Here is a 25,627-nt window from a genome sequence, read left to right on the forward strand (position 1 = left end):
GTTTTTCCTACTTGAACAAAAGCTTATTTAAGTCATTGAAGCCTAGAACTCTACCGGGAGGACTGCAGACACATGGCAGTAACCTTTAAGAAAAGCTATTTCATGTGTGGCATCTCCCCAGTCACACAGTGAGCTATATCTCTCAGCCTTCCTTGCAGTGACATGTGACCTTGTGCCTGAGTTGAGGCCAGCAGAATGTGGGCAGAAGGACTGAGTGCCCCATTCAGGCCTGGCGTGTGAACACCTCTGAGTAATCCTCTACTCTCTCTTCCTTCTCCTGCTGGCTGGATGCAGAGGGTCCAGTAAAGACTTCTGAGCCTGGAAGGTGACAGAGCCACAGGGTGGAGGGTTGCTGAGCTCCAGGTGGGAGGCCGCCTGCCCAATATCAACATTGAACTGTTATGTGATCTGGAAATAACTGACGTGTTGGGCATTTGTGCTCTGCGAGTTGTTTCAGCAGCTATGACACTTGACTGGTACAAGTGCTACCAGGAATACCTTTTATCGTGCAATAGTGGCAACAGGTAGAAAGCAGAGGGTAAAAACACCTCGGGTAAAATGTATGAAAGACACCCGCTGAGAACACAGCATAAGGCATTCATATGTTTTCTCAATTTCATTAACTTCATACAGTTAAAAGTTTTAGACAAATAAATAGTTCACACATCCTTTGGGCTGTGTGCAATTGTAAGTGACTCTTAAATTGTGGGAATTACAATAGAAGAGGTCTTTATATTTCAGAAAAATTATTCAAAGTGGAAATTCAAGACCAGAAATCTAGGCCATCATATTTCTAGAATGACTTTCCCACTTTTGTGTATCATTAGTTCTGCTTTTTAAATAAAAACCCTCTGATAACAAAAACAGACATGGCTAATCCGGAATGGTTCAACTTGTTATATGTGCTAATTATCAGAGCAGCCAGGGAACCAGTGAGCTACACTCACTGTGCCAGGCCGGGTGCGAGACAAAAGTTGTCATTGCACTGGGCTGAAAAACCACACTTAAATTTCCCTCACATATTGGATCAGGCAAAGTTGAATCCAAATGGAATTTAACTGTGGCTTCAATATTATGATGCTCTTATAGTTTAACTGAGAATCACACTGGGTTCAGAATATTCAATAACCATTGGAACAAGAATTGTTAGCAACTATTTTTTAAAGTCAAAAACATTTTATCCAAAATTCTTTTTTTTTTTAAACCAGTTTGCAAATCTGGCAATTTCTCACAGTTGAGTCTATATCTAATCAATTAATAAGATCTATTTCTGATGGCCTTCTTTAAATAAAATTAACAGAATAGGCACAGTTAATTCTAGTTTAGGTGATGAGGTAAGGAGAATGATGACTTTGGGAATTTTATTTAATAGAGTATAATGCAAGTACACTTGACATTTTAGGTCAGCCAGGCACATCTGAAATGAACTTCAAAACTCCCCTATGAATATCAGTGCCAACTTCAGAAATATATATATATATGTGTATATATATATATATATATGGTACATAGATGGTACATATATATGGTATATATCATACATATCACATGATATACATTTAAAGTATAAATTCTGATATATACTACATATGATATATAGTATAGTCATATGGGGTAGAATGAGCTTGATTATAGAAAAATCCTCAAAGTGGAAGGGATTTGGGGAAACAGGATGAAGTACCTGATTTAGAATCTTTGAATACAGATAAAACGTGACGTAGAAAGTTCGTGAGTTGTTCAGCACTCTTTGAATTTTGATTTTTGGGCGTGATGTCTTCATGGCACCAAAGTGGACCAAATGCTCTGAAACAAAGCCACACAATGTCAAAATGTAACTGTCACTTTGCATTTTGAAAACCATTCATGTTGTTCTAACTCCAAAGGTATAATATACATATTTAAAATGTCACTAAATAATCTAGGGGTGAATTTCAGTCTTAAAGAACTTAAGAGCACATTCAAAACAGATCTAGTGCCTGACCAGGTGGTGGTGCAGTGGATAGAGCGTCGAACTGGGATGCAGAGGACCCAGGTTCGAGACCCCGAGGTCATCAGCTTGAGCGTGGGCTCATCTGGTTCGAGTGAGGCTCACCAGCTTGCACCCAAGGTCATTGGCTTGAGTAAGGGGTTACTGGGTCTGCTGTAGCCCCACAGTCAAGGCATGTATGAGAAAGCAATCAATGAACAACTAAGGTATCACAATGAAAAACTGATGATTGAAGCTTCTCATCTCTCTCTGTTCGTGTCTGTCTGTCCCTATCTATCCCTATCTCTGACTCTCTCTGTCTCTGTAAAAAATAAAAAAAAATAAAAATGTAGTCATTTTGAAAAAACAAAAAACAGATCTAGCTAATTCATAGAGACATATTTCTTATGTTTTACTCACAAAACCAAAACCTCAAAACATGTAATCACAAAACAAAAAACTTTCAATTAACCAGAACAGGGTTTGTCCCATGAGAGATACTCCATAAGTGTGGGTTAAATTAACATGATATAAAGTTATAAATAAACTATAGATTTAGAGAGGGAATCAATGTGCATCTGTCAGATTTGGGGAGATAATGCTTTTATCAGGATCATATTATCAGATTGCTGAATATTGTGGAACCAAATTGAAGATATTGTTGTTTACCTGTTTTCAGTGTGGGATTCAGCTGGTTTGCACTGGTTCAGCAGAACTGATGCCTAATTTTTTTGAGTTTGGCAAACCAGTTGTTCAAATGGCACTTGTAATCAGGGTTCTCTCTAAGGTGGGCGCCTGGGCAGCGCTCAATGTGGAAATCACAAATTTACATTCCTTACTCTTTTTTAATGTTCATCTGTGCAATAATGTATTCTTTTTCTTTAATTATTTTAATTTATTCACTTTAGAGGAGAGAGAGAGAGAGAAGGAAAAAGCGAGAAGGAGAGAGAGAGTGATGGGAGAAGGAGCAGGAAGCATCAACTCCCATATGTGCCTTGACTGGGCAAGCACAGGGTTTTGAACCAGTGACCTCAGCATTCCAGGTCGACACTTTATCCACTGCACAACAGTGTATTCTAAATGCCCGCAGTAATGTTCATTCCATCCACAGGTAAAAAAAAAATTGACAGAACTATGCTTGTAATATTTATTAATTCACTTCATAAAACTCTATACCTTTGATGATATACTACATTTTAATTCTCTCATGTTTGTTACTTCAGTAAACAAACATATAATGTAAAGAGAAAAAGTGCCAAACAACCAGGGGGTGACAACTTATATTATTTTTTGTCAGGTATTAAATATTTTTTCATTAATATTTTAAAACTTTCTTATAACATTATCTACTTTTGTGTACCTTTTTGTTCTCATTTAAGTATTAAATGCATGAAATAATAAACTACCTTTCAGTAATATTTTTTTATACTTAAAACAGTCATTAGGGCAGAGAACTGGTTGTTAAATAATTTGAATCCCATCACTGCCTGTTTTTCAACAGTAAGAATAGGATGGAGCCACATGTCACATGGCATTGATAATGGTGAGTAGTGACAACGAAGTATTCAAGCATCTGTAGTACTTTGTGTGTGGGCAGTATCAGCCCCTTCTTAACTTTCCTGACCATTAAATCCCACATGAGCTGATAGCTGCCCAGTATACTCTGATAAAAGAAAATGCTCTTTTTCATTAATTGATGCGTTAATTGATGGAAGAAAAATCACTTGATAACACAAATTGAGATTAGATTCCTAGCACAAGAGCATATCATACTCACAGGTAAGCCTGCTTTTACACAAATGCTGGACCTTGGGGTAGGAGAGATTCTGAAACTACATTGTTCATTAGAAGAACCAGAAGACCTAAAAAGTGGGATTGCTTTTTCTTGATTTTGGTCTATTATTCATTTGGTTCCTTTCTGATCATGCTTCCTTACTGTTTCTGGTTTCTGACTTTCATTTATAAATGACTCTTTGGATTAGATAAGCAGACCATGGTTCACTCAGCAGCTGCTCCTGAGTAGACTATGGCTGATATATTTGGCTTGCAGAGGAAAGTTATTTACCAAGGCTCAGAACTCTCACATCCTGACAGCTCTAACAGATGAATAAAGTCATGTTTACCCAGGAGCACTACCATCTCCTACTACCATCTGCTACATTGTTGTTACAGCGGTCCCTTGTCTTTCCAGAACCACCTACAATAGGCGAAAATCTGCGAAGTAGCGACCTTATATTTATTTTATTATTTATATATATATTCTAAGGCTTTATTTCAATTTAATATTCTTTTAATATGTTTTAATTAATGTTTTTATAGTTATCAATTTTTTAGGTTAGAGAATGCTTATTTCACCGCAAAAATAATTAAAATAATAAATATATAAAAATACCTTTATACTTCAAAATCCCGCGATATAGCAAAAAATCCACGATACAAATTAGATATATACAATTTAAAAGTCCGTGATACAGTGAGAGTGTGAAAAGTGAACCATGATATTGCAAGGGATGACTGTATACACCAACACTCCCTTCCCATCAATGGTGACATCAGAGGGCTCTTCTACCAGTGTCTGCTTTATATACAGACTTTAGCTGACACAATTTAGAAGAGAAAACAGGACTTTGCTAGAGCTCTGGGCTCGCGTTTCCACCTCTGTGGCTTTGAAGGGACTGGAAAACAGCAGCTGGTCTCCCTGCCCTCCTTACCTGGTAGTCAGAAATTCAATGAGCTTGTTGCCCTTCTCATCTGTTTCAGCAGCTGTGTCCACGTCTTCTACCTCCTGGGTCATCTGTGGGAGGTTCCCACTGCTGTCTCCCAGACTGATGCTGGAGGAGGTGGAACTGGAGCTCAGCCCTGAGTCTGGAACTGGCGATGACTGGTCCTCCCTCAGGAAGTCAAAACCACCTGGTTGAGAAGTAGGTCAATGTGGAGTGTGCTGGGCAGGGCAGTAATGAGGTCAGAAGGTGAGCATACTGAGGTGTGTAGTTATCGCATATTTTGGAGAAAACATTTGATTTTGGCTCTGGCTATGGTTAGAAGAGACTTATATTCTTACCTAGTTTACAGAATAGTTACATTGCTGTGTAAATCAGAGTGGATTTGGTAGCAGGAGTACAGAAACTTATTTGATAGTACATAATATTATTATAGGAGGCTTTAATTAATGCTTTCTGCAAAGGAAGTGGTGTGTGTGTGTGTGTGTGTGTGTGTGTGTGTGTGTTCCAATATACATCTAGACCTAACTGCTGTCAATTAATATACAGTGTGTCCGTAAAGTCATGGTGCACTTTTGACCAGTCACAGGAAAGCAACAGAAGACGATAGAAATGTGAAATCTGCACCAAATAAAAGGAAAACCCTCCCAGTTTCTGTAGGATGATGTGGCAGCATGTGCGCATGTGCAGATGATGATGTAACACCGTGTATACAGCAGAGCATCCCACAGCCATGCCAGTCGAGATGTGGACAGTACAGAGGAAAGTTCAGTGTGTTCTGTGGCTCCCTAAATTCAAATCTGTGACCAAAGTGCAACGTGAATATCAGTGCGTTTATAACGAAGCGCCACCACATAGGAGTAACATTACTTAGTGGGATAAGCAGTTGAAGGAAACCGGCAGTTTGGTGGAGAAACCCTGTTCTGATAGGCCATCAGTCAGTGACGAGTCTGTAGAGGCTACACGGGATAGCTACCTAAGGAACCCTAAAAAATATGTGTGTGAGCCCACATCGAACTGCACCGAAGAGGTATGAAACTGGGAAAGTTTTCTTTTTATTTGGTGCAGATTTCACATTTCTATTGTCTTTTGTTGCTTTCCTGTGACCGGTCAAAAGTGCACCATGACTTTACGGACACACTGTATTATGCCCGGATATCAGATTGCTTAGACATATGAAATGATACCATTTTTGAGGATGCCAGTCACTTAAAGAATGAGGAGTAATTTATACATCTTGTTTTTGAGTAAATGTACCCAGAATCACAAGTGTTTTGTTCATGTTAATTATACTGCTCACAAAAATTAGGAGATATTTCAAAATGAATATGAAGAGATAAAATGTCCCTTAATTTTTGTGAGCAGCATATTTTAACAAATATATATCATGTTAGTCAAAGACATATGGTATAATAAAATATTAGTTTTTCCCCCCACTTTGTATTTGGTTCTATATCTCTAGATGTGTTACAACAGTGGGTTTGAAAATGTATACACACAACCATCCCCTTCCTTCTACTTAAAAATCATAAAGAGTACAGAGTTCTGGTGAGTCTGAAAGATATATTGAATTAGAAATGAATAATCCTGGGTCTGAATATCATTTCTGCCATTTATTGTATAATCTCAGGGAGTTTATAGGACTTCTCTGTACCTCAGTTATATAATATAAGACAATTTGTATCACAGGTTCTTTGTGCGGATTTGAAAGCAACTACAGTTGAAACAAGGTGTTCAATAATTATTACACATGTTTATGAAAAGGAGACTTGTCTCAAACCATTTGTGCAAATACCTATTTCAAGCATGTTTCAGATTCAATCATTCTAGCTAGCCATAGTTTGTCTTGCCTGTGGATAAATATCCACAAGATAAAATCTCTTGCCTTGTTTTGTAAATCTCTACTCTCAACCATTTATGCCACTCAGAATAGTGAATATAAAACTGATGCACTCAGAGACACACAACTTAGCAGACTTTATAGTTTTCTTAGCCTAAAGCCAGTGCTTAAAAAAAATATCTTTACCCTGGGGAGTTAGAGCAGCCAGAATGCTTCAGATTCTTTACGCATCTATAGAAAAGAGAGCTTTGTGTCTGAAAAACTATTGATGGATTATTTTCAATTAAGTGTAATATGGTTCAATGTTAAGATCTTACAATGAAACATAATAATATGAAAAATATATTTGAAAATATTCAATAATGAAGAGCTCAGTGGTCCTTTGATCTCAGAGTTAATAACTTCATATTTGTTTTCTAAGACATATGTTAACACCTCTCAGAAGACAAGGTAGTGCTGAGTACCAGTAATGAATACCAGGTACAATTTCAAGGTTATGAAGGAAGTATGTGGTAATATGAAATGCCATACCATGTCCAATGCCAAAGTACTGTACACAATAATTAGGTAAAAAGGTAGTCCCAGAACTCTGTTAGTTTATCATCATTGCAAGATATTAAAAATGTTCTCACTTTTTTTATTTTTATTTTTTGTATTTTTCTGAAGTTAGAAGTGGGGAGGCAGTCAGACAGACTCCTGCATGTATCCGACTAGGATCCACGTGGCATGCCCACCAGGGGCAATGCTCTGCCCATCTGAGGTATTGCTCCGTTGAGGCCGGAGCCATTCTAGCACCTGAGGCGGAGGCCATAGAGATGTCCCTCAGCACCCAGGCCAACTTTGCTCCAATGGAGCCTTGGCTGCAGGAGGGGAAGAGAGAGATAGAGAGGAAGGAGAGGAGGAAGGGAAGCAGATGGGTGCTTCTCCTGTGTGCCCTGGCCGGGAATTGAACCCGGGACTTCTGGACGCCGGGCCGATGCTCTACTGCCGAGCCAACCAGCTAGGGCCTAAAATGTTCTCATTCTATATAAATGAATTCTGGTCAATTCTTTTGGGAAAGTTTTCATGAACTATTGGATAGAACAATAGTAATTTCTTTGACTCAGGAAATGCTTTCCATTCTCATTTTTTAAGAAGAAATGTTTATTTTCAAAATAGCAGTGGTTTTTAACAGACTTCCTTTCCTTAGTGCCTTCCAGAAAAGCCAGTCATTCAATAAAGTGAAAATTCCCTCAGAGAAACCAGAAGGAACACAAGTTAAACCTCTGATATTTGGCAGTGACCTGTTCTCAAGTGATGGAGATGGTCACTCCTCCTGTACTCTCATCTTTCAGAATGCTACACAGCAGCTCTTGTCCAACACACATCTTAATTTTTAATGTACTGGTAAAAATATATTTAATGAGAGCAAAACATAATAATTGATAGATAAAATGGCTACTCAGCTGCCATCTTGAGAACAATGCAGGCCCGAAGGTGGACTGGCTTACTTAGTAACCCCGCCTAAAAGAGGAATGGCTGATTGAGTTCGTTTGAAAAGTAACAAACCACAGCTGTAGCCCTTTTATCAACTCCCTGAAATGAACTTGCAGCGCCAGCAAGGAAAATGAGATATGTGAATAGTCAAGGACAGACAGTCCAGACCTCCCCTCAGACCACCTCCCCTCCTAGAGACTTGAAAGTCATGTAGGTCTACACACAAAGAGATCAAAGAAACCAGGCACTTGTCACATGAAAGCTAAAGCTGTCAAGCTATATGAGACTCAGAAAAACTAACTTTGAGGAGCTCGTGTTTTATTGCCTTTTTTGGGTCACACTGCTCCACCAGCTAAAATAAACCCCCCTTCCTCCAGCACTTGTCTGAGCACCTCTCTCCTCCTTTGTTTCCTGCAACAAGCCCAAACCTCTCTTGCTAAAAAGGAACAGTTGGCTCAGAGTGCAAACAATTTTGAGAAACCATGGCACCACTCCAATCCACAAAGGAAAACGGTCTTGCACCAGCAGATGCAGCAACATCAGCTGCTTTTGCCCAAAGCCCTTTGATTAATCTATATAACCCATGCCCTATCCCTCCCTCAGGTTGACACCCTTTGCTGGTCTCAGCCTGCCTGCACCTATTTTTAAAATAAATTTCCCTTTTTGAACACACTAGCCTTGTGTTTTTGGTTCAGCTTGCTCATGGTTTCTGCTTTTCAATAATGATACAGAAAATACAATTGAAAATATTCAGTAACATAGAAGGATTTTGTGAGGCATGTCACTATTGAGGGAAATGGTGCCTATTTATCAAGCTGTTATTTTATACTTGGAAAGGTTGGGGGTGGGTAAGAGTATTGGAGAAGGTAACCTGGGCCCCACTGATGCCTTTGGTAACCTCTGAAATTGTGACAGTGTCTCAGGCTTTCAGCCCCTCCTCCCTCCATTACCTGTGTAGAGATACTCGGGTTGGTAAGCTGGCTGGACTGTCAGGGTCTTGGTTTCTCCCATCTCGCGAGTCTGCAGGAGCACAGAGGCAATGGTGTTGAAGTTGCTGTTGCAGGACAGTGCAATCAAGAGGTGAAGAAGGAGGTTCTTACTGTGTTCAAAGACTTCAGGACGGTAATGGTCCAAACCTGGAACAAAACATGAAATCTCTTGATATAAACAAATTGTAAGCTCATTTAGATTCCAGGGATAGTAAAGATTCCAAGACACCCTAGGCAGGAGAATGTGGGAGGGGACAAATATCTTAAAAGAATGTTCAGTTTTCTTCGTTATTGTTTGTGTTACCGACATAAAGAATTTGGGCTTAGGGAAAATAAAAATGTTTTATTTCTTAAATCAAATGTTCTCATAAAATGCTGATAGATGGACTTCCCTTGACCTCCTAACATAGTTAGCATTCCTTCTTCTAGAGGCTGTCTTCTTCCCTGGATCTCCCTGTTCCTGAAGGATTCTAATTTTATCCATTGCTCCGTAACTAAACTCCCTGACTGGTTGTTTCTCTTCCCAGTTTTGCTCTACAACTTGGATGTGTTAAAATCTCAGTGCGTGGTCTGCTGTGCTCTATACTCTTCCTGTCTATGTATTGATCGTGTATTATGGTTTTCACTTTAACACATCCAGCCCAAGACTCTCCAAGAGGCCCAGTTTGTTTTGAATATCTTCATATGTATAGCATGAACAAGGTGGCACTCTATTTACACTGTAGTCACAGGACAGTGTTACATAATGCCGGATCAGCTGCAATTTTAGAACAGATATCACAAAAAGGCAATGAAACAAGGAAGAGACTAAGTATTTAGAAACAAGGAAAGCAAATGTTGATGTACATGAGCTCTCTGGATTACCTCCACAGAGTTTGACCGTATTGGCTGGAACACCTTGTGGATCTAGTCTTACCTAAGAAGACAGCATGAAGTAATAATGGCAGGTGAAGAGCCCAGTCTTCTCTTACACTGTGATCTACCACCATCTCAGTCATGAAGATCACAGCAATATTGCACCTAACCAGTGAAATGACAAAGTTAACGCAACTTCTACACAGGACAGAAATTCATGTATAGATCATTAAATCACAATTCAATAAAACACTTAAGCTTTGCTGACAAACTAGTGTAACTTCTGACACTGCACTGAGCAAATCCATAAGAAGAAACATCAGTTGAGCTAATCACAGAACAAAGTTTACTTGTCACGAGGTAGTAAGAGCTGAGGACGAAGAAAAGCAGAAGGGTCCTCCTTTCAAGTTGCTTACAATCTAAAACACATAACAGAATGAAGACCTATATCAAGATGACATCAAAGAAAAATTGCTGAGCTGACAAAGCAGCTTTGTACATTGGTGAATATTTGACCAAACTCTGCCAATATGGTCTGAGCTGCAATTCAAGTCACACAAGTTTCCTCTGATTTCATTTGAGGGACCTGGAAGGGGTTTCCCTCTTCTTCTAGGAAGAAGTCAATAGTAACTGGTCATTCTCCTCTACCTGCACATGCTGCTCACCTGTGGAGTGGCCCCCGAGGAGTGATGGTCTCTGGGAGGTAGTCAACCAGGGGGGCCCAGCAACCCCCAGTAGAAGGCATTGGTAAGGGCTGTGGCTGTTTGGTCTCTATTATAGTCAACAGCCAGCTTGTATATGGAGATATCGGGTCATCTGCAGGATAAGAAAGAAAGACAGTGTGCTTTATTTTTATTTATTTATTTATTGTGTTTACATAGTGTGCTTTATCTTTAGAGAGAGAATTTTATTTTCCCTACTTGGTGTTTTCAGAAAGGCTCTTAAAAAAGTTCATGCTTGTAAAAATAACTTTACTCATTCAGTTTGGTGAGTGTAAATTATACAATCAAATGGGTAGGAATCACTTCATTAGGTTTCTTCCTTTCATCTCTTTATTTTGTGGATGCTTAATTTATAGTTATTCATTATAGAGTGATAGATCATACAGATACACAAAAAGACATTAAGTCATATGAATTCCTATTGCTGTAAAAACTTGCTCTTTCTCTAATCTCCCCCATCTCAGTAAAATGCAGTCCCATATTTCCAGTTTGCTCAAGACAGGAGCCTTAGGTCCTGATTTCTCTCTCAGCGCTCACATCCAACTCATAATTACAATGAAGATGATAATAGTAATGATAATAAAAACAACAACATTAAAATTAACACAGAGAGTACTTACCTTATGCCAGACACTTGTCTACCCATTTCCCATATTAATAGCTTAATAACAGGTACCAATTATCCCTGTTTTATAGAGGAGAAACTGAGGTTAAGTGACTTGACACCTTACATATAGTCAATTAGCTCTACCTTCAAAACATATCCACTATCTCCATCAATCACTATCACCCTAGTCTAACCCTCTCACACGGGTTAGTGCAAAGCCTCCTTACTGTCTCCCAGGGGCCTCCTTGCCCTTCTTTTATAGTCTATATTACACAGACAACCAAAGCCACCTTATGTATTATTTTATTTTACTTTATTTTGGTATAATTGACTAGAGTAATCCTTTTACTCATTAATTTTTAAAAACATTTTCAGTCAAAAAAATTTTTTTAAAACAGCAGATCAACATTTCAACTCAAGAATGTGATCTAAATATGCACTTGAGAATGAAGCACATCTTGAGTATACACTAAAAACAGTTTTCAAAAAAATCATTAAATGGCCTGACCAGGTGGTGGTGCAGTGGATAGAACGTCAGACTGGGATGTGGAGAACCCAGGTTCGAGACCCCGAGGTCACCAGCTTGAGTGCGGACTCATCTGGCTTGAACAAAAAGCTCACCAGCTTGGACCCAAGGTCGCTGGCTCGAGCAAGGGGTCACTCGGTCTGCTGAAGGCCCACGGTCAAGGCACATATAAGAAAGCAATCAATGAACAACTAAGGTGTTGCAACGAAAAACTGATGATTGATGCTTCTCATCTCTCTCCGTTCCTGTCTGTCTGTCCCTATCTATCCCTCTCTCTGACTCTCTCTCTGTCTCTGTAAAAAAAACAAAATTTTAAAAAATCATTAAATGTATCATCTTTAAATACCCAAACAATGAATCCTTCCTGCAGGTCTTTTGTTGAGTGAAATCATAAACAAAAACACTGAAGATTTATTGCTGTATACAGTAGTATGGATCTTGGGTATTAAGCATAATTAGTTGAATCAAGTTGAGAAGTTGAAAATCTAATAAATTTGTATGTGTATAACAGTCTATAAACCAGTTGACCCAAGAACAATTGAAATATCTAATTTTTTCAATGAGACCAGAAATTATTTTAAATTTTCCTTTTTGGAAGGCAATTAAAAAGTACAATTCAATGCCCACAAGCCAAATTTTAAAAATTGTAAAAGCAATTAAAAACTATATTCAAAGAGTCGTTTTTTTTCCAGCTCAATTTTGGCAGCTCAAGGAGATATTAAAAAGTGTCCATGACCATCACGGATGCAAACAAAATAAATGTCATTGAAATCAGTCCTTTGCCCCACTGACATATAAAATTTATACAGAAATTTGATATTATACTATAACAAATTACACTTCTTAGAGTTCTGTTTTAATTTCCTTTAAACTCTGTTTAATATAGTTTTTTAAATTGTAAAAATGTTGTTTTCATGATTCTGAATCTGGTTCCACTTCTTTTCATATATCTGTATATTAGTATATGAATACTTAATATACTAGTCAGAAAAATATTTTAGGCAATCTCTTTATATTATAGCATGTTCAGCAGAAATGAATATATACAACAATATATATATATGTACCAAAGCTTTTTAATCCACTTGTCCACCAACAGACACTTGGGCTGTTTCCAGATCTTCACTATTGTGAACAATGCTGCCATAAACATGGGGGTGCATTTCTGCTTCAGTTTTTGAGAAGGGACAGGAGTCTAAGTTTTAATGGTTGGTAAACTTTACATCCTGTAGGAGGAAGTATTTTTCCTTTTCTGCATCTTAAGAATGACAGAATTGTATGCTAAGGTATCCCAATCAATCCTTATTATTTTTTTTCCCTCTATTTGTGTAAATTAGTCTCAATATTTCTAGAAGAGTAATGTTTCAAAGAAGCCATTGCTGTGACTGGCTTCCCGCAGTCTCCAATGCTGGGCACCTGTCTGGGCTACTCTGGAGCTCCAGCAGGGAACTGATTTCTGTTCACACGTTGCAGAACCCAAAGTGGTTGCCTTTCACTTGGTGTCGTCTGAGCATCACGACTGGGCTATCAAGTTTGGAGACATTCACACAACCAAGCAAAGGTCATCTGCTCTCATTCTTTGTTGGTATAGAAGAGAAAACCTGGTTACTTCCCACATTGTGACCATGAAAAACTCCCTCTTTTTCCTTCTCTTTTCTAGCCATGTTATCTTTTTTTTTTTTTTTGTATTTTTCTGAAGCTGGAAACGGGGAGACAGACAGACTCCCGCATGCACCCGACCGGGATCCACCCGGCACGCCCACCAGGGGGCGATGCTCTGCCCCTCCAGGGCGTTGCTCTGCCGCGACCAGAGCCACTCTAGCGCTTGGGGCAGAGGCCAAGGAGCCATCCCCAGCTCCCGGGCCATCTCTGCTCCAATGGAGCCTCGCTGCGGGAGGGGAAGAGAGAGATAGAGAGGAAGGAGGGGGGGTGGAGAAGCAAATGGGCGCTTCTCCTATGTGCCCTGGCTGGGAATCGAACCCGGGTCCCCCGCACGCCAGGCCGATGCTCTACCCCTGAGCCAACCGGCCAGGGCCTGTTATCTTTTTTTTTTAATGTTTATTTTACTGATTTGAGAAACATCGATCTGTTGCTGTCTGTGCCCTGACTGGGGATCAAACCGGCAACCTCTGCGCTTTGGGACCATGCTCTAGAGCAGGGGTCCCCAAACTGCGGCCCCTTGAGGCCATTTATCTGGCCCCCGCCACAATTCCAGAAGAGGCACCTCTTTCATTGGTGGTAAGAGGAGCACATTGACCATCTCATTAGCCAAAAGCAGGCCCATAGTTCCCATTGAAATACTGGTCAGTTTGTTGATTTAAATTTACTTGTTCTTTATTTTAAATATATTTGTTCCCGTTTTGTTTTTTTACTTCAAAATAAGATAAGTGCAGTGTGCATAGGAATTTGTTCATAGTTTTTTTTTATAGTCCGGCCCTCCAACGGTCTGAGGGACAGTGAACTGGCCCCCTGTGTAAAAAGTTTGGGGACCCCTGTTCTAGAGTCTAACCAACCAAGCTATCCGGCCAGTGCTAGCCATGTTATCTTGACACTGACATCTTTCCACATTTCATATCTTGAATCTTGAGAATCAAGATAAATATTCTCTAGGTACCCAGAGAAAGGTTTGTATAGGAGTTTGTGTCTTAGACCAAGTCTTGATGCTGTATCTCCATAATCTACCTTTACAACACTTGGAGAAATTACATAGAAAAGATTCTTGAATTCATTCATCGACATTTCTGCAAGCAGTCTGTTATTTTTATCGATAATCTTCCCTGCACCTCCCAGAAACAAGTAAGGTGTAGCTTTCTGAAGCACGTGTCCAACATGTGAGCAAGGAACAATTTCTAAAGTTCCTCCATGCTGTCAAATCCTAAAGGAAATTTCTCGGTTTTCTCTCCCGCAAATATCCATTTCTGGTATCAGAGGTTCTAATTTTCTGAACATAATCTCTGTCTATTGAAAAAAGGCTGCCTGCCATCTTAGGTGTTCTGACAAGAAGAGCCAGTCACCTTTTCTTTTGTCCATTTCTCGTACGGGAACAAAATATTAGCAAAAATTGAGCTTCCACCATAGGTCACATGAAAACTCATCATGTGCTCAAAAGTATCATTGCTGATCACATCAGTGATAGGACATACCACTCCTTTTCTGTCTTGTTTGACCCTGGCTACCAGAGGCTCCAGCCTTCCCACCAGACACTCACAGTGAGTGTCTAAGCAGGTGACCACTTGGCCTCTAGACATAGCAGCTCCTTTTAATCTAGCTCTGATCAATCCATAGTGTTGTTCCATTTGAATTACAGAAATTGGATTTCTAATTTTTTCAAATAATTCTCTAGGGGCCTTTTCAAAAAGGCTCTTTCACTGGTGTCATCTCTAGAACAACTTCTTCTAGCATGGTGACTGATTAATGACACTATAGACAGTTCGCAGAAGTGTGCTCCAGCCTCATTATGGAAAACAATCACCACACTTTTGTAGGACCAGAGCAGTCCTTTTAAAGTAGAAGTTCATTCATGTGCATTTTCCCACTTAGCCCTCTCCAGGGGCCTCCCTTCACAATCAAAATGAAATTCAAAATCTATACCATGGCCTTTCAGGCCTTACAGATCTTCCTCCCACTCCTCCCTTGGCTGATTTCCCACCACCGCCCCCTGCGTACTCCACCACTCCTGGCTTCCTTGCTGCACTGTGACCATACAAGGCACTGTCCGGCTCCCGGGCCTTCGCACGGCCTGTTCTCTGGGCTGCAGTGCTCATCCCTGACCGCTGGTAGCTCAGCCCTTTCTGATCTACATGTTTCTACCCAATATCCCTCGATTGCAGGGATTTCTGTGGCTACTCCACTCTGTCTCCTTGTTCTCACTAGTTTTCCTCTGGCACAACTCAGCAATCACCAGCACAGACTGCCTCCCAGCTCTAACTCCACGACAGTCGAGACTTCCTCTATTTTGTCCATTGTTTCCTTAGTACCTGGAACAGTATCTGGCACTTAGAGAATCAATAAATATTTTTGAATGAATTAATGAATTTCCTCAACTATATATAAACACAGCAACAAGTTTCATGGAGTTATTTCTTATAACCCTTTCCATATAGGCCAGGAACATTCAAATGCAAGTCCATCCAGTGCCACGTGGTACTACCCAGGAATGTGGTTTCAGACACGGTGTTTAATCCTGGCGCAGGTGTTAGTGTATTAAGAGGAAAAATGTATGACATCATCTTTAGGCAATTTTCCCCAAATACAGTTTTTCTGGGTTTCATTTCTGAAAGGTGGAGAGCAGTAGCTGATTTGATGCTGGGTGAACAGAGCTGCTGGAGGGTCTGTGGAAACAGTGATTGCGAACAGGGAGACTCCAGATAGGGACAGGCACCAGAACCAAGCAGAGCCCACTTCTTCAACACCTCTGGACAAAAAACCCCCACATAATCTTGGCAAAAAGCCACTATTATAGGCTAGGTCTAAATCAGTTTGCTTATCTATTTTACTCAAGGTGCTATAGTTTAATTTTTTTTTTAGTAGAAAATACATGAAAAGACTGTACACAGTCTTTCCTATTCGATAAACCCAGACTAAACCATGAAGCTTGGGGCCCTTAGGTCTCCCCTGATACCTTCTTAGTCTTCACAGATCTGCTGGTGTCCTCTAGAATTCCGGGAAAAGATGACTGCCCTCAACACACACCAGATGCCTAGCCATAGGGTTTTGGAAAGAAGCCTTATTAAACTTTGCTTTTCTTGTGGAATAGGCTATATCCATGATTGTGTAGCTAGAACCAAAAATACACCAGGAAGGAGGACCCAGTTTACCAAAGTCCTAGGTATTACTGACCTTTTAGACTTGCTGCTTCCTCTAAGACAGACAAAATCTAATGACTTGAACACCCTGAAAAAGATCTTAGTATATATTTTATGGACTTTCTGTGATGAGATCTGTTTGAGTAGCTTGATTTCATTTTCTCTTATTATGAGTAAACTTAAGTATAAGTTCTCAGTGCCCAAACTATACACTATGAACAGTAATTTCTCTAGTCAATAACAATAATCACATAAAGAATATATCTGATACATAACTCAGTTGGGATTTATATTCTGTACCAAAACTTTCCATTAAAATGCTTTTTAGGCCCTGGCCGGTTGGCTCAGCGGTAGAGCGTCGGCCTAGCGTGCGGAGGACCCGGGTTCGATTCCCGGCCAGGGCACACAGGAGAAGCGCCCATTTGCTTCTCCACCCCTCCGCCGCGCTTTCCTCTCTGTCTCTCTCTTCCCCTCCCGCAGCCAAGGCTCCATTGGAGCAGAGATGGCCCGGGCGCTGGGCATGGCTCTGTGGCCTCTGCCTCAGGCGCTAGAGTGGCTCTGGTCGCAATATGGCGACGCCCAGGATGGGCAGAGCATCGCCCCCTGGGGGGCAGAGCACCGCCCCTGGTGGGCGTGCCGGGTGGATCCCGGTCGGGCGCATGCGGGAGTCTGTCTGACTGTCTCTCCCTGTTTCCAGCTTCAGAAAAATGAAAAAAAAAAAAAAATGCTTTTTACACAGGTACAACAAATTTATAAACATTTCTAGGTAAAATAGAAGCCACAATGATAATATAAGACTTTTTATTTCTTATTTGAATTCACAATAGTTTTTTACTTCTTTATAAGTACTACAACTTTTTTCTTTTTGTTAATAAAGTAAGTGGTGTGAGTTATTTCATTATAATTATCCTTCAAAATTCATCATTTTAATAAATATAAGGAATATGAGATTGTACTACCAAAGGGCCCTAAAGATATATATTTTTAAATTATTTTTTTATTTATTACTGTGTTTTTATCAAATTCTGTGTCCTGTCCCCAGAACAAGGAGATAGACTTTAAAGAAATCAACTAGCTAAGGGCAGTGACATCTGTGTAGAATGCATAGCCTTAACATGCTGTGTTTGGTTACAACATGCCTGCTACACACTGGGAGGGGCAGTGTTTGACTACTTAATGTTTTTATAATTCAGTTGATCTGTCTCCAGATTATGGGTTACAAAATAGCATATAGTAACCAGACTTTTCTTGAGCCAACAACTCTTCACCTCTTGGTACTATGCACCCCATCTGTAAATCGAGTCCCTTTTGGAACTCATAGCCAGTGCTCCCAACATTTGACTGTTGTGTTTGGATCATACAGATCCAGACCCTGATGGGGCATAGAAAGAAGGAAAAATGCAAATAGCATTATTTTACCAAGGACTGACGGTTCTCGTAAAAAGTTTTAAAGGGGCATAGCTGCAGCTTCACCTAAGTTAGCATTTGATAGTTCTATATGGATTCTAGACAACCTTTCCATGGGAATCCTGAATGGCAGAAAAGTTGCTATCTATGCAGCAGGAGGTAAAGAAGGCAGCTGAACCGTGTTGTTGTTACTACCTAGCTCTTACCCCACTTTGCACGTTGTCCCATAGAAACAGGACCTGAATTCATGACAACAGTTGCAAAGGCCCTTGGCACTGACTTATAAAACAAACCTAAAACATGAAATATCATCATAGTTACAATTTTCACCAACAAACAAAGAAACAAACAAACAAAAAAACAAATTCCACAGTTACTTTACTGATTTCCTTAGCATACTTAAATGTCACTGGGAGTGTTTTTTGATTTCAGAACTTCTGTGAGTTGTAACCAAGTCTTATCCTTTACCTGCTCAGTATCTACAGATGTTGTTCAGGGCTCCCACTAAATCAGTGTATACGTTGATTTTTGGTTTCTGTCAACCTCCCAAGCAACAAAGAGATTTCTGAGACAATTTTATCTTCCATGCTAGCATGGTTTTCACTTGGCTAGTGAGACTATGCTTTTGAAAGATTTAGTGTGAAAACATACCCTATCTTAGGTGAGCTGATTCACAAAGCTTACAGGTTAAATCTACTCTCAAGGTAACCACAAGAATGGTTTCCTAATGGGACAATTTCTTACTGGCCTTTCCTCAACTGCATCACCAAGGGGAAAAAAATGCCAACAATATAAAAATATAGGTTTGGGTATCAATTTTAATTTTCACAATTTTGATTTGTCCACTGCTTTGCTTTTGTTTTTCCAGATGTTGCATCTCTATGATCATCTGCAAAGTGGGATTAAATGGTTAAATATTTATGAGCCCCTTTTTAGTAATTAGAATGAGAATAATCAGAATACTCATATTGCATTCTTCAACCATGTGGAACCCACTTGAAACCCCACACCTGCTGGTACTTACTTTTATCCTCGTCATACGAACCTCCAGAGCTGTTGCTGTATCGTGACTCCAGGCGAGTGTGGGCTCTGATGACGTTACTAAACCTTCAACACAAAGAACAGCCATCATGAAATACTGACGTATGTGTGTGCTGCTTCTCTTAAACACATACTGTAATTTAGTGGTTGAGTTTGGGGCAGCTAGTTCCAAAGATGCTTTTCCTAAAGGAATACTGCAAAAATTGTACCCCAAATACTTCTCTTTCCCTGGAGAGGGCCAGTGGTCACTTTTGTTTAGAAGCACAAATTCAAACCTAGAACAGATAAACATTTTAAGGCTAATATTTGAATTGCACTAGAGAATTATAACATTTTTTTGGAAAGAAAATGGAGGTAATACTGAATAATATACACCACTTATTGACATGGTAGCCTGGCAGATGGTAGGTGGTCAGTTAATAATTGCTGAATAATTGAACAGTGAAAATGGACAGAATTGAAAATACACAAAAAGTGCTTTGTAACATATCTTGGATTTTACTGGCTTTAAAGTTCCCTTTAAAATGATTGGAGGGAAAAGGTAACTAGTTGGGTTGTAAAGTAATCAGAAGGTCCCTTTCAGTCTGGTCTTTCTGTGGCTTAGGAAGTAACAACAACAAAAAATAGTAATCTCATACACATTATTCATTTATGCTTACTCACTCATCTTTGAGACAGCAGTATTTATTTTACGGATGAGGAAGCATGCCAGGTGAGGTCACAGAGCTTGTCCAGTGCCTAGCAGAGGACAAAGGCAGTGCAGAGATTCTTTTGGTGTCATGTGAGAAGGTGAGACATGGGATGTTAGGACCCAACTTTCACTAGCTATGACCTTGGCCAAGCCCTTTTACCACCTTGGCGACCCTGTTTCCACATCTGCCAAAAGGAATAATAATAATGCTTCACCACTTATTTATTTATTTATTTATTTATTTATTTATTTTCATTTTTCTGAAGCTGGAAACAGGGAGAGACAGTCAGACAGACTCCCGCATGCGCCCGACCGGGATCCACCCGGCACGCCCACCAGGGGCGACGCTCTGCCCACCAGGGGGCGATGCTCTTGCCCATCCTGGGCGTCGCCATGTTGCGACCAGAGCCACTCTAGCGCCTGAGGCAGAGGCCACAGAGCCATCCCCAGCGCCCGGGCCATCTTTGCTCCAATGGAGCCTTGGCTGCGGGAGGGGAAGAGAGAGACAGAGAGGAAAGCGCGGCGGAGGGGTGGAGAAGCAAATGGGCGCTTCTCCTGTGTGCCCTGGCCGGGAATCGAACCCGGGTCCTCCGCACGCTAGGCCGACGCTCTACTGCTGAGCCAACCGGCCAGGGCCACTTATTTATTTTTTAGAGAGAGAGAGACAGAAGAGAGCGAGTAACAGGAAGGGAGAGAGATGAGAAGCATCAACTTGTTGTGGCATCTTAGTTGTTCATTGATTGCTTCTCATATGTGCCTTGGCCGGGGGGCTTCAGCTGGCCAGTGACCCTGTGCTCAAGCCAGTGACCTTGGGTGCCAGTGACCTTTGGGCTCAAGCCAGCAACCATGGGGTCATGTCTGTGATCCCACGCTCAAGCTGGTGATCATGTGCTCAAACTGGTGAGCCTGCGCTCAAGTTGGATGAGCCTGCACTCATGCTGGCAACTTCAGGGTTTTGAATCAGGACCTCAGCATCCCAGATTGAAGCTATAACCACTGTGCAACCATTGTCCAAGCTCACCATTGAATTTGTTGGGGTTGTAGAAATGAATAAAAATTATGCAAGAATATTTCCAACATTGTGAGACACCATCAAACTCTGAAGCATTAATTATTATATTTCTACTTTGGATTTCTAAGTGAGAGGAAGGGAGATAGTGACACAGACTTCCACATGCACCTCAACTGGGATCCACCTGGCAACCCCCCTATGGGGTTGATGAACGAACCAAACAAGCTATCTTCAGCACCTGAGGCTGATACTCAGACCAACCGAGCCACTGGCTATGAAGGCAGAAAAGAGAGAGAAGGGGAAGAGGAGGAGGAAGAGAAGCATATGGTCACTTGTTATGTGTGCCCTGACCAGGAATTGAACCCAGGACGTCCACACACCAGGCCGATGCTCTGTCCACTGAGCCAATTGGCCAGGACCTACCTTGGATTTCTAGAATGCTTTTTCTCTTCAGGGCACCAAAGACTTTCTAACCAATAGCATCTGAATATAATCTGAAGACCTATAAGGTAGGATAAGGGTGTGGCTAAGGAGAAATGGTAGGTCTATATTTATTTTATACAAAATGATATAAAGCAGGTTTTATCCACCTAATACAGGCAGTCCCCAGGTTATGAATGAGATCGGTTCTGTAGGTTTGTTCCTAAGTTGAATTTGTATGTAAGTTGGAACAGGTGTATTTACCTATTAAATGCAACTTAGATGTTTGTCTTAACATAGTATTTATTTTTACATTTCTGTGCATATAAATACATAAATGTTTTCAAATACAACCTTAAACAATCTTGTATGATGCAGAAGATGATGGACTTGTTGGGGAGGATGGAACTAGTGTTATATAGAGTCAGGGTTTGAGTCTGCTGCTGGAGACAGTTTCTTGAGCAGGCATCAAGAAACAAGTTTTTTTTCTTCTTGTATAGAGCTTTCCTTTTTCCCATCATAAATAGCCCTGTAGCATCTCAGGCTTTGATAAGCATATGGTAAACTTTGGTGAACCTCTTTGCATCAGGATCTTTTTCCTCTAACTTTGCCATTCCTGCTTCAATGAGATGAAAAGCATCAACTAACTCTTTTGTAGATAAGTTTTTCAGTTCTGGAGTTTCAAGGTTCCTGTGTTCTTCCCCAAATGCAGTCATCTGCTGCTCTAGTTCTATAAGGTCTTCATTGGTTAGGTCTTTGCCGTGGGAATTGAGTAACGATATAATATCATTTTCACTGATGCCCAACTGCAGCTGATTACCAATAGTCCTTCTGGACTATTTATACGCTACTTTGGATGAGTTGTATAGAAGTTGAATATCTGTAACTTGCAGACTTACTGTATGTTTATAGCCAAAGCAAATAACTAAGGCAATGAATAAATATCTGGAAAAGTCAAGCCCAAGTAGGGGCATGCTCTTACATTACTGACTGGGTGCTCTGCCCTGATAGCAGATCAACACCCTGTTTGACTCCTCACCTGTGCATGGAAAAAGGATGAGGTTTCAGGAAAAAGTACTCCATGTGCCATTACAATGTCTGTCTTCTCTCAGGTGTGTAACTTCAGAACACTGCATCTGTGATTGGATTTGCTAAATACATAATGCATATCTATAGTGACTATAAAGACTATGACTTTGGTTTTATTCACCTCTTAGATTATTTGTAGCACCTTTTTTTCCTCCTGACACAGCCCTCTTTACCCCAGTAACTGTATTTCAAATCTTTTTTTAAAAATGTGTTTTTAAAACTATTTCCTTTTATATCTTCATTATGTAATTTAAAAATATGTATGTGATAAAAAAAAATCCCCTCCTCCATATTCTTACAAACAAATACCTTCATCTATAGTAGTGTCTATGGCTGAATTTGCTCAATCTCTCTCTGCCCCTGTCCTGGGAAAAAGAACTCCCGGACAGCTGGTCTTCATCCTTATTAACTGTGGGTTTGCAAAAATGCTGTTATTGCTGATTGACTCCAGGGAGGGCACTTGACCTAAGCTGAGACAATTATAATTCTTTTTTGGAGAATTTAAAAAATATTTATTTCCCCCTATTTATTAAATTTATTGATACTGGTTAACAAAATTATATAGGTTTGAGGTACACAATTCTGCCAAACATCTCAGTATACTGCACTGTGTATTCACCACACCAAATCAAGTCTCCTTCCATCACCATTTTTTCCCCTTTCCCCCTCCTACCTCCCCACTACCTTTTCCCTCTAATGATCACCAAACTGTTGTCTATGAGTTTTTCCTCTTTGCTCAATCTCTCCACCCTCACCCACACAACAGCCAACTCCCCCGGCTCCAACAACTGTCAGCATGCTGTCTATGAGTCTGTCTCTATTGTGTTTGTTCATTAGTTTCCACATGAGTAAAGTCATATACTGTTTGTCTTTCTCTGGCTGGCTTATTTTACTTAGCATAATGCTCTCCAGGTCTATCCATACTGTTGCAAAGGGTAAGATTTCCTTCATTTTTATGGCTGCATAGTATTCCATTGTGTGAATGTACCACAGCTTTTTTATCCACTCACCCTACTAATGGGCACTTGAGCTGCTTCTAAATCTTGGCTATTGTAAATAACGCCACAATGAACAGAAGGGTGCAAATATTCTTTCAAATTAGTGTTTCGGGTTTCTTCCAATAAATTCCCAGAAATGGAATTGTTGGGTCATAAGGCAGTTCCATTTTAATTTTTTTTTATTTATTTATATATTTTTTATTTTTCTGAAGCTGGAAACAGGGAGAGACAGTCAGACAGACTCCCGCATGCGCCTGACTGGGATCCACCTGGCACGCCCACCAGGGGCGATGCTCTGCCACCAGGGGGCGATGCTCTGCCCATCCTGGCCGTCGCCATGTTGCGACCAGAGCCACTCTAGTGCCTGGGGCAGAGGCCACAGAGCCATCCCCAGTGCCCGGGCCATCTTTGCTCCAATGGAGCCTTGGCTGCGGGAGGGGAAGAGAGAGACAGAGAGGAAAGTGCGGCGGAGGGGTGGAGAAGCAAATGGGCGCTTCTCCTGTGTGCCCTGGCCAGGAACCATTTTTAATTTTTTGAGGTAACTTTATACTACTTTTCACAGTGGCTGCATCAGTCTGCATTCCTATCAACAGTGCAGGAGGGTTCCCTTTTCTCCACATTCATTAGATGGGAGGTGAGGTGGTATCCTATTATAGTTTTAACTTGCATTTCTCTGATGATTAATGATATTGAGCACCTTTTATTTTATTTTATTTTAATTTAGAAATTAAATTTAATGGGGTGACACTGGTCCATAGGAGCACACCGGTTTCAGGTACATGTTGGAATGCTCCCAGGGGTGGGTCTGCTGGAAGCCTGGGGAGTGGTTCCAGATCTCCCATGAGAGGGAAGCTAAAGTCAGGTTCACGGGAAAGCAGGAAGAATGACTCCCATCTCAATGCCACACAGCTCAGTCACTGACACCCCTTGAACCTGCCTAGACCTCTACACCCTGCCCAAGCAGCTGACTCCTCAGCAGGATGTAAGCTCCACAGGGTAGGGTGAGAAGTAGTCCAGACAGTGGGGCAATTGCTTTTATCCAGACTGATGTCATATGGATGGATGGGAGTGCTCCACCCAAGAAAGATGGTGCCTGTGGTATGGGAAAGGGATTCAACACAAGAATCCTGATAGCTGTCCCTGCAGCTCCCTCTTCAGAACCACAAACCTCAGACTCTCCACATGCAACTGTAGTGCATTTTGTCTTCTCTCCACCAGAGCCTAGGGTAAGTGGCTGCGAATGAAATTTTGTGCCTGTGTCTCTAGGAGAGTCCCATCTCTTCCTGATGGACAGAATCCTTGCTGATTTTCATAGCCAGATCTGATGTGGGTGGCTTTTCCTGGTTCTGGTGTTCTGGCTTGGGGTTTAGAGCCCATGCTTCTCAGGGAAACCCCTGCAGTTGAGACATCCCTTCAGAACCTCAGCCACCACATGTGGGAATGGGAACAGCCCTTTTTGCATCTATACCCTTCCTACCAGTCTCAACATGGCTGCTTCTGTGAATCCTTGGTTATAAGACTTTTGTTCAGCTGGTCTTCAGTTGGTCATTCAGAATGATTGCTCTGTGTTTTAGTTATAATTCCAGTTTGGTTCTGGGAGGAGGTAAATATACTTTTACCTACTCCACTGCCCCCTTGGCTCTTCTTCAAATATTCTTCATTGTCCTATCTTTGGGCTATAACTTTGTGAATTCATAAAACAGAAACTTGAGGACATCTGCTTAGTTTCATACAAATCAGGCCAAATACTCATTTAAATCAGACTGGCACTTGGGAAATTGAAAAAGTGACAGCCTATTACCTTCTGAAGAAGTTCTTTAGTCACACTTATTCAGATAACGGCAAAGCTATAAACAGTATATAAAGAACCAAGGAACCCTTCAGCAAGGAACAAAAGCCGGGCGATGAAGGACTTATACATCTGGAGGTTTGCACAGGACACTCCTAGTTGCTCAGGAACTGTCATCTATGCTAGGTTTATAGTCATGCCCTGGAGACCAAGGGAGAATTACAGAATGGATGGTAGCTCTCTTCTCCTTTTGCAGATGGACCTAAAGGAGTATTAGGAGCATGTATGAGGCCAAGGCGAAGGGGGAGCAGCCACTCCCAGACCACGCTTTCTGCTTTGGAGAAGACCAAAACCACATTGCAGTGAAGTACTTTCCTTGGCAAAGAAAAAAGTAAAAACTGATTCCCAAGAGCCAAATCTGTTCTTTCTCTTTGCTTCCCTGGGTTGGAAAAGATAATTTTGGTCCTGGGCTTTGAGGAATTTTAAGGATTAAGTAGATAAAATCTTTGATTTAAAGACACACAATTCAGAAATACATATATCATGAAAACAGCTGTAATAAGAGGAAAAAAACAGAAGGAAAAAAATGTTTCTCTAAGTTTTTTCTGGCCAATTTAGCTCAAATTAATACTTAGGCAGATATCGGTAGGTTATTAATCTCTACCCTTCTACGC

General features: G+C 40.7%; 1 protein-coding gene and 1 pseudogene across 14 annotated transcripts in view; both read right to left on the reverse strand.

Moving 5' to 3' along the window:
• Positions 1-25,627, reverse strand: part of FRY (FRY microtubule binding protein) — a 620,873-nt gene that overhangs the window by 106,280 nt on the left and 488,966 nt on the right. For all 14 annotated transcript variants that reach the window (XM_066258908.1, XM_066258906.1, XM_066258901.1 and 11 more), the window contains 6 exons: positions 18,938-19,020; positions 10,512-10,662; positions 9,908-10,011; positions 8,953-9,138; positions 4,678-4,876; positions 1,682-1,803 (listed from right to left, as the gene is read on the reverse strand). In XM_066258908.1, coding sequence (XP_066115005.1) covers positions 1,682-1,803; positions 4,678-4,876; positions 8,953-9,138; positions 9,908-10,011; positions 10,512-10,662; positions 18,938-19,020 — 845 coding nt within the window. The remainder of the gene's footprint in view (positions 1-1,681; positions 1,804-4,677; positions 4,877-8,952; positions 9,139-9,907; positions 10,012-10,511; positions 10,663-18,937; positions 19,021-25,627) is intronic.
• Positions 12,997-15,170, reverse strand: LOC136323763 (polypeptide N-acetylgalactosaminyltransferase 1-like; annotated as a pseudogene).

Source organism: Saccopteryx bilineata, chromosome 2, assembly GCF_036850765.1.
Source record: "Saccopteryx bilineata isolate mSacBil1 chromosome 2, mSacBil1_pri_phased_curated, whole genome shotgun sequence".
In the NCBI taxonomy this organism is placed as follows: Eukaryota; Metazoa; Chordata; class Mammalia; order Chiroptera; family Emballonuridae; genus Saccopteryx; species Saccopteryx bilineata.